Source organism: Lactuca sativa, chromosome 3 (genome assembly GCF_002870075.4).
Source record: "Lactuca sativa cultivar Salinas chromosome 3, Lsat_Salinas_v11, whole genome shotgun sequence".
Classification (NCBI taxonomy): Eukaryota; Viridiplantae; Streptophyta; class Magnoliopsida; order Asterales; family Asteraceae; genus Lactuca; species Lactuca sativa.
The window spans coordinates 230,336,445-230,347,010 of record NC_056625.2 but is presented as its reverse complement, the minus strand read 5'-3'; the positions used below and the strand labels follow the sequence as shown (position 1 = coordinate 230,347,010).

Genomic DNA, 10,566 nt, shown 5'->3' with positions numbered 1-10,566 from the left:
GAAGTCTTTATTTTAATTTTATTGCTTCCCATATAGTTTATACAATAATTAAATTTAAGAATTGATCTTGCGAGATGTTCGGATAGGTATGTTTTGACATGTATTACATCTGATAAAAATAATGTGTTACAAAGATGACGTATCTATAAGTTTTAAATGATTTAAACTATGAAATTAATTATCTATCAAAATAGCTCATTTTAAAGTTTTTTCATATAATGTGAACATTTTATTAAAAAAAGTCGTATGGTACGACGTACATACGCAAACAATCTATGTTTATAAGATGCTCATGATAATGCACTTATATATACCATCCAAAAGAATATATATGTATTTAATTGGCCAATTATGTTAGCGTGACAACCATAGAGAGAAGTACCACAAATAACAAAGAAACAAAAAATGAATGGCGACAAGAGATCAATCTGTTTGGTCCACATCCATATTTGGAATTATTAACAACTATTTATAAATACAAAACGATATAGGTGTAGTAGTATGTTACACAATGCTTTATTTCGAAAACGGTACATATTAACAACTTATTACATCAAACGATCTTACACAATAAATCATATATAGTATTGCTCAATGTTATTTTTGCTCTTAAGTTCTCTAGAAAAAAAGTTCTTAAAGTAATCCACTAGAGATACCCTTATAAATTTTGGTGGTGTCTCGTGAGTGATTAGGCTTGGTACCGGTCCAAAATCAACATCTATTTTAGGGGCAAAAAATGTGGCAATGGATATCCTCTCCTTCTCAGAGTTCACTATTGCTCTATGCTCGATGCTTTTGTATAGCCCATTTGTCACAATCTGATGACATCAAATAAACCTTACAATTTTAGCAACTAGTTTAAAACCACGTTTAAAGTGTTGGTCTATATATGTCGTTAAATACAAAACCAATGTATTGCTACTCAATCAAAGCTCTTTGAATTATAAAGCAACCAATACGTTGCCATTTACCTATGTTTCATTTTCATGAATCCTTGTGGTTATGGGACATATTAAATATCCATCAAAACTTAAATCTCTACGTATCATGTACGATAAAAAAAAGGTTAAATGACGAAAAAATAGAAGGTAAAATTTAACATGATAGATTATCTTAAGGAAGATAGAAATGATGACCTCTATGATGTCCCCAAGATTGACTATGAATGAATTAGGGAGTGGTTTGACCGGAATCCAAATGCCATCCTTTTTTATCTGCAAACCTTCTACTTCATTGATTTGAAGCAGGAAGGTGATTCCAAGCGGATCTGAGTGAGGGCTAAGACCAATGACCTTTTCAGGTTCTGGACATGGTGGGTAATAGTTCATCCTCATAGATTGTAACCCCTCATCAAACAATACTTTCATATCCTCGACCTTCATCTTCAAAGCTTTTGCAATGAAGATGAGAGTTTTTAGTGTAACATTCTTAACTTCTCTTGAGTATGCTTCTAGGGTATCTCTGTGATAATATACATTATTGGATATTAAAAGTTAACAACCTCTAATAAAATGGGACAATTGCATGTGATGCTTATAATATATTATTACGTACTTAGAATAATAAAGACTAATTTATTCCATTATACGATTTCAGTTATTAATAAAACTAGGAGTTAATTAGTATACAAGTTCCAAGAATATGAAAATAGTTGGCTTAATTCAAATCAGTAACCTAGATTATCTCTAAAGTAAGTCAATGATGATTTTCACTTACATAATAACCCTTCTTAAAAAAACTATGGGTATATATGTTTGTTTTGACCTATAGAAATTGAATAAATTGCAATATACCGTAATTTCTACCTTTTTTTTCCTAATTATCTTCCTACCCGTTTGAAATGTTAAAAACTATCTTACAATATCATTAGTTTTATCTAAATATAACATTTTTCACCATTTCATGTGGGTAGAAAGATAAGTAAGAAGAAATGGTAGTAGAATATTTAATTTCTCATACCGTAATTGTATTTTTTATAAATAAAAAACACTAAAAGCAAAAAAAGTTTATATTGCAATATTTTTGTTCGGTGTATATTTGAATGAAAAAAAACCTTTTGCATAAGGAATGAAAACTAACAAAATCAAGGATCATTCGATCAGACAAATCAAAAACTCCTTTTGTTCTAATAAAATAGACCAGATTATCACTTTTTCAATTCCATCTTGCCGAATAATGTCTATGATTTATCATACTACCATATAATTAAAAGTGAAAACAGGGAGAAAATAGAGGTACAAATGACCTGAATGGAAGAGGTAGCTTAGGAAACAAGTGAGGCTTCCTCATTTCATGAGGGAGTGTAACCAAGTAAAACATGTCCGCCCAATCAAGCCTTTGTTCCTCAGAGACAACAAAAGCTTGTCCATATCCCTCAATATCTCCTGTGTCTTGCCAAAACTTCTTCTTATCTTCCATTGGCAAATTGAAAAATTCTTGTGTTTCTTCTTTCATCTTCTCCAACAATGAATAACTCACCCCATGATTTATCATCTATAACATGAAATTCATAAATCATGTTTTGTGAGCACAATCTCAACTATATTTGTAATCAGTTTCAATAATATTATTGTTGTCAACGAGTATGGTTTCTCCTAGCTTATAACACTATACTGCCAAAATCAGCAACATCATATTTAAATATTTTGCTCACCATATTTGAAATTTAATCATGCAATAGAATCGGCATTTGAAAAACAATATGCATTATATAATTACCTGAAAAAAACCCCAATCTTTACAAGCAAGGTGTAGCCTTCCCAATTCTAAGTTACTTGAATCTTCAGACAATAAGAGTTGCATATCTATGACAGGTACTTCTAGTACTGTAGAAGGCGGCATACATGATAATATTGGATGCTCCTGATCGAACCGAACATATCGGGGAGGAACCTCAACAAGCGGTTCCTTTGCCAATTCTTGCACACTAGGCACTAAAAGGGAACTCCCCAAACTTCTTCCCTTCGCTTCCATGTATGTTTTACATGTATGGTGTGGTAGTCATTATATATAGGAAAACTATCAATTTAGTCCCTTTGTTTATCAAAACTTAGGCGTGTGAGTGCCTAAAGTTCAAATTATGCATATATGATACCCTTATAGCCATGTTTTGCCCTGTCTAAATTGAAATTATTAAGTTACCGGTTTATAATTTATTTCTGATTTTTTGGAATTTGTTTCAAATATAATTAATTCGAAATCATAAACAACATCAACTTTAACCTGATATAATAGGCCGCGGTGACCAAAAAAATAGGTCGACATCAACTTTGTTCTCTTAAAGGGCACAAAAATAACTTTAGTTCTGAAATGGAAAAATTGAAATACATAATAAGGTTGTTGCGTCATTTTCCCTTATTATTTTTTGTTACAAATAAATCATCTATTAAATATAAAATAGAGGCACGGTCATATAAAAGTCTTTCTAAATAAGTCACAATGAGACTACAAAATAACATGAAACCACATGTACCATCAAACGATCAAAACAAAAGTTAGAGACTTAATCTTTAAGTTCTTATAAAGCACGAGGACCATATATCTAATTTTATCTATTTCAATATACACCATACACTTACAAGGTGAGGTGAAAGAGGCCTATCCATTAGTTTTTTAATTACGTAAAGGGTTACTCTAATGACAAATATGTTATCACACTATATATATATATATATATATATATATATATATATATATATATATATATATATATATATATATATATATATATATATATATATATATAGAGAGAGAGAGAGAGAGAGAGAGGAAAGTTCAATTGAAAAAAAAATGTTGAAAAAGAGGGAATCATTCTTTAGCCATACATTTATTTTGCCGCAAAACACTTAGGCATACCGGCAAAATTTGTAACGGATACACATGTATTTTTCCAATCAAATATGTTTACTTAAATTATGCTAATCATTACCTTAATATACACAAAAACATTTTTTATTTATTTATTTATTTTTAGAATGCTATTTCCATCGAAAATTTATTTTAAATATAACAAAATTCATAATTTTTTATTATCTATAAATACACAACCATATTAATATAGTTTTAACATAAAATAAAAAAAAATTAAATTTGAGTTTCAGCTATTGTTATTCATAAGTGAATTAAAATGGAGCAGATTTTTATTAAAGTAAATTCATTATTCACTTATGAATGCATGTTTAACTTTTTTACAGTTTAAATACTGTTTATATATGAATATAACACATTATAAAGTTTTCTTACATAAAATATGTTTTTTACATGATCTTTTGTTATATGTTATATTTATATATGAATAAAACGTATATTAATTGTTGTAATATGTTATATTCATGTATTAATAAAACATTTTTAAGATTTTTGTTACAGTTCATTTGTTATTCATATATAAATAAGTAGTATATTAAAAAAAGATGAAGTGTTTTAAAAAATTTGAACTACTTGTTCATATAGGAATAACAATTGAACTTTAATAAAATTATGATAAATGTGTTCTTCGTATATAAATATAACTCGTGAGGAAAGTCAATACAAGTTTTATTCATATGTGAATATGACATGTGACGAAAGTTGATGTAAGTTGTAAGGAGTTTATTATATGTTATATTTATATATGAATGATACTTAGTCTGTAAAAAAAATTAATCATATTTTTTTATTCATAAGTGAATAACGAATGTGCTGTACTAAAAATCTGATGCATTTTTATTCACTTATCAATAATGATAGTTGAAAATATAAAAAAAAATTAAAATTTTTATTTAATATTATCAGTATATCAATATGGATGTCTATTTGTAGAGAAAAAAAATCATGAATATTGGTATCTTTAAAATCATTTTTCAATAAAATTAGTTTCTTAAAAATTAAAAAACGAAAAAAAACTATGTATATTAAGGTAATGATTACCATAGTTTAAGAAAACATGTTTTGTTGGAAAACATATGTGTATTTATTTCCGTTGGTACGACGGAGGCTTTTGTGGCAAAATTAAATGAGTGTCTGCGAATGATTCCCCCATTCTCAACATTTTTTATTTTCTCAATTGAACTTACCTCTCTCTCTCTCTCTCTCCCTCTCTCTCTCTCTCTCTCTCTCTATATATATATATATATATATATATATATATATATATGCTTTAAGTAATATAATAAATATGTCACTAATTTTGTCACTTTACGTAATTAATTTCCAATCTCTTGCACTTTGGTCTAAGGTTTCTAGAAAATATTTGTTTGACATGTTTATCATCGGTACTAAGGGTGAGCAAACCCAAACCAACAAACCGAGAAACCGACTAAAACCGACGCAACCGAAATCGAAAAAACCGAAACCGAAGCAAAACCGACGGTTAGGGTTTGAATTTTTTAAAAACCGAAAAGTTGGGTTCGGTTTCAGTTTTTACCCAGAAACCAACCCATCCAACCCGAGAAACCGACCCATACTTAAAACTGACAAACCGCCCCAAGAAACCGACTCATCCAAACCGAAAAACCGACTCATACTTGATTGTTTTTTGGTTATAATTGACTATTTTGGGCTTTGGTTGTTACTTGTATTAGACTATTTGGTTATAAGACTCATGTTTTTTGAAGTATTTAACTTCAATTTGGTGTTTTTGAAGTATTTAACTTCTTGCCTCATTCCTGGAAAATAGGTTAAAACCTAAAACCCATGGGTTTAAACCCAGAACCCATGAGTGTATGGGTTGAACCCAAGAAACCGAAAAACCGATCAAACCGACCTCAAAACATAAGAAACTGAACCGACCAGAAACCAATCCTATTGTATTCTGAAAACCAGAAACTGGATATTTATGGGTTGGGTTAGGTTGGGTTTGGGTCCAAAACCGACCCAAACCGACCCATGTACAGCCCTAATCGGTACATGTATCATAATTAATACTACTTCCCTCCCAAATCAATTGTCCGTATTTGACTTTTTAAGAATGTTGTAGTTGCTCATTATTAACATGTTTACGCAAAACATATGAATGAATTGTATTTAAAATGTCTTTTCATTGTTATAAGTTCCATCAAGTAATATATAACAAAAATAAAAATATGTAAGGTCAAAGTTAAAGAAAAAAAACTTCAAAATTCATAAGTGGACAATTAATTTGGGATGTAAGGAGTATAAGATAAAGTCTTTCTAGGTGCAATGAATAAGAGATTGCCAAATTTTGGCTAAACTATATTCCAACAAGACACAATAATGCTAAAAGCTAAGGTATCCTGATAGCGATAAGAATGTTGCAGTTGCTCATTATTGACGTGTTCGATGGTTCTGAAATTTTAAATTTCTTATACATGTTTGTAAATTAGTTGGCCATAATCAAATATAAAACCAACTTACTTACCAGAAGATTACCATGGTAAGATTATGACATTCGTAAGATGTTTTTTAATCGTACAATGGGAAGTTTCTGTACAGTTATTTATTTATTAAAGACGAAATTATATAAATGATCTTCGCTATTTACAAAAGGCATACATTCTGGCACTAATGTTATTATCTTTGATGAGGATGGCCCCATGGTTTCAACGTAGTCTGTCATTATAGTTTATTTTGTTACACACTAGGTGTGAGACACGTATATTATACGGGTTTGATAAAACAAAAAATTAAATATGCAAGTTTAAACAAAATTTTATTTAAATTTGAAATTTTAGATTTGAAATTTGAATTTAAAAGGAAACATATTAAATACTTATATTGTAATTGATTAGTTATTTTCAATTAAGGCAATTATTAATTGTAGTGTAAATATGATGTGTTAATTAAGAAATTAGAAAAAAAATGAGAAAATGACAAATGGAAAAAAACAATTATTCAAAAATACCAAGAAATGACATGTGTCCAAGTTAATAAGAGAGTGACATATGACAAAATTAGTTTCATTTATTATGGAGGATTTGATATAAGTTACCATTTTATCCAGGATTAAAATTTTTATTTGTTTTTATTTACTATATTTCAAGTAAAATTTTAATAACCTATTTTAATCTAATACAAAAAAAGCCTGTTAAACCTAATCTTTCTCTCTCTCTTTCTCTCTCTAAATCTTTACAAATATATGTTTTTTTAAATATAATAATATCGTTGTTAAATTTAATATAATAATTCGTATATTAAATTGATATAATATATTGATTATTTTGAATTATATGATACTATATACATCTATTATAACTGCATAATCTCAACAATTTGAATAACTTCTACCCACAAGCTACTCATTAATAAAATTAAATATAATATATGGTTTAATGTTATTTATAGTTGTTGTTATTGTTAATTAATTTTTTAAAATTTATTTGCTTAACGTTTTAATTTCTATCATTATAATTATTTAAAACACCAATTTTTTTTTTATTTTAAAGGTAACAATATAATCATTTATATAGAGTTAGTTTTAACTATTATTATTATAAGCTATTTTAAGCAACTTATTTGAAAACTTTTAACGATTATAAAAATATCTTTAGAAAATATTTTAGTTAAATTGAGAATATAATTTAGTTTTTTTGCATTAGCACTACAATTTATCACTTTTAACTACTCACAAAATATTCATTGGGTTTTTTTAGTGGAATTGAAATTTATATTTAAGTTAACAATGTAATGTTATATTTTATTTAACAATTTAAGTATTTTTTTTCCAAACTGTTCAAAAGTTAAAGCTTTAAACTTATAATAGTTTACATATAACAACATATTAAATCTAATGAATTAAGTATAATATGTTAAAAGTTAAAGATATAACATTATAAGTAGAAGTAAATATATTATTTTAATATTGAAATTTAGTGTATTTATGATTACACTTTAGGTTTGATATTTATTTAACCTTATTAACCAACTTATAATCATTAATAGAAAGACAATATAATTTATCACTTTTAACTATTTACAAAATATTTTTTGGGTTGTTTAGGTTAAACTAAAATTTATATTTAAGTTGATCTTGTAATATTATATGTAAATTTATAATTTAAGTATTTTAATTATACAAATTGTTCAAAAGTTGTAGCTTTGAAATGATAATGGTTTACATACAACAATATACTAAAACTAATAAATTAAGTATAATATGTTAAAAGTTAAAAAACATAACTTTATAAGTAGAAATAAAGATATTCTTTTAATATTGAAATTTTGTTTATATATGATTACACTTTAGGTTTGATATTTATTTAATCTTATTAACCAACTTATAATCATTATTAGAAAGAAATTGAAAAGTCATGATAGTTTCAAATGAATGTGGTGAAAGAAAATAATGATTCCTTTATAATATAGTATGATATATATATATATATATATATATATATATATATATATATATATATATATATATATATGTGTGTGTGTGTGTGTGTGTGTGTGTGTATAAACTTCATCTTTACTATCTCTTCTTCCTCAATTATATAGTTTGAATGCATGTCGACCCTCTGTATTGCCTCTTCTTTGGAAAATTACTACAAAAAAAGAAAGAAACCACCATCATTCGTGGTTAAGGCAAATGTTGTGGAACTCGTTATTCGACAATTTTTGGCCGGATATGATATTTTATAAACAAATTAATTTTAGGGAAATTATATATATGAAAAAAATATACATGTTTGAATGTTAGATTAGTTCCAAAATGTAAGATTTTAATCATGAAAAATTTAAAGATGAGAATGAGAGAGACGAAACCACATACATATCGTTTATATTGTATCTTATTTTAGTTTTAGGGTTAATATGTTAGATAAAGTATAAAATATGCATATTAATCTTGAAATTTCTGATTTTTTTCTCTTTTTAAATAAATTTTGATGATTTGATCATGTCGGTTAAGCTTGACCGAGTTGGTTGAGCTTGTCCGAGTTTAAATGAGTTGGTCCGAGTTGACCGAGTGTGACCGAATTCCAAGTTATTTGGTTGATTTGGCTTAGCTCGCCTCGATAAGAGGTTGAGTGTGAGTACTTGTTGCATTGGTCAAGTTTTACAATACGGGTTAATGCATAATTATTTAAATCCCTCAATCGATTGTCTCCAGTGTTGCCTATGTCACCGACCCGCACAAACGTCACATGAAACAAAGCCACTAACTAGGTCTCTACCTCACCATCTCTTTCTAATTCTATCTTCTACAACCACTTTCCTTTACCCTCTAAGTCACATTTTGTAATGCCTAGTTCCTGGTACGCATTTAATCTTAATTTATTCAATTTTGTAGAGTAACTCAACGAGTTGGGAGCCCCAAAATCGTCGAGTAAGAATCAGATTTGACGCGGGATTTTAAGTCACCTACTCAACGAGTTGAGAGCCTCAACCCGACGAGTAGGGCTACCAAAGTCAAACCCTAATTTCAGGCTTTTGTACCCTTTTTAAGCATCCTAATCCCCACTTGCTGGCCTCATTTCCATCCTCCAAGTCCTAAACCCTAGTTTTAGAAACCTTAATGCCATTTGTGAGCTTATGAGCCATTTTTAAGTGAACTTTGTGTGTTTTGAAGCTTGTGAAGAAGAGGAGAAGCTTGAGGATTCAAGGAGAAGATGGTAGATCCAGAGACTTCCTTTCATCCTCATCATTTTCTAGTAATCAAGTCTCTAACTTGCTTAGTAGTTTCTTAGATCTCCTTAATTTCACTTTATTGGGTTTTTGGTCAAAGAAGCTTGATCTTCGGGATATGGACGTCCCAAGTGAGTATACCTTTAGATATGGGATTATAAGGGGATTTCATGGCATAAAGGTGCAAACTTTATGGCCATTGGAGCCCCATGCAAGCCATAGGCTGTCATTTTGGCCTTTATAATCCAAAAGGCCATGCATGGAGTGAAAGGTGGAAGCTTTACATGTCCATGTAGTGTTTAGGGTCTAGATCTCTATTTGTAGGCTTTAGTTTGGAGTATGGATGGCTTGTGGACTAAGATCTAGGTCCTAAGGATTTAGGTTTTGAGTTAAACCCATTAAGGAAAGGTATTAATGGGTAAAGTTGGAAACTTTACCTTTAAAAGGACGTTTTTAGGGTATATGAGGAGTATGAAGCTTAGATATAAAGAGTTGGGGCTTAATCTATTAAGATGGCCCAAACTGACTGAGGAACTCGGCGAGACCAGAAAGGGACTTGACGAGTTGAGTCGATTAGTCCCGATTTTGTACAAGGTAGAACTTGACGAGTATGTGAAGGGACTTGACGAGTTGGCTCGTCTTATCACGACTATGAGTAGCAAGGGAACCCGGTGTGTCAGGAGTATGACTTGACGAGTTGAGTCAATTCGGATTGTTGACTTTAACTTTGAATGAGCGTTGACTTTGACTTGGACATTGACTTTGACCAAGGTTGACCTGTGAAAGGGTCTTGACATAAGGAATGGTATCTAAGGGGTTTTTTTTGTATAGGGTGTCAGTAGAGCCGGTTGTAGGAGCATAGACATTCAGCTACTTCACTCGACATTTAAGGTGAGCTTTCCTCCGGTAGGAACGGGTTGAAGGCACCAATGTTGACCCATTTATGTATGATAGCGTATGCTGGACTTAGGTCCGATGTCGGAGTTAGCACGATGTAGTTTATAT

General features: G+C 29.4%; 1 protein-coding gene across 1 annotated transcript; it reads right to left on the bottom strand.

The window, feature by feature from the left end:
* Nucleotides 1-431: 431 nt before the first annotated feature.
* Nucleotides 432-2,973, bottom strand: LOC111909531 (protein SRG1). The gene is made up of 4 exons (XM_023905336.2): nt 2,719-2,973; nt 2,246-2,493; nt 1,137-1,461; nt 432-818 (listed from the first exon to the last, which is right to left on the bottom strand). The coding sequence occupies exons 1-4, from the start codon at nt 2,971-2,973 to the stop codon at nt 576-578; spliced, it is 1,071 nt and encodes a 356-aa protein (XP_023761104.1). The 3' UTR covers nt 432-575.
* Between the last annotated feature and the right edge of the window lie 7,593 nt (nt 2,974-10,566).

Coding starts and splice junctions, on each gene's coding strand:
- LOC111909531 (XM_023905336.2), bottom strand. CDS start 2,973: ATGGAAGCGAAGGGAAGAAGTTTGGGGAGTTCCCTTTTAGTGCCTAGT. Junction 2,494..2,718: donor AAGATTGGGGTTTTTTTCAG/GTAATTATATAA, acceptor TTCATGTTATAG/ATGATAAATCATGGGGTGAG. Junction 819..1,136: donor ATCTTGGGGACATCATAGAG/GTCATCATTTCT, acceptor TGATGTCATCAG/ATTGTGACAAATGGGCTATA.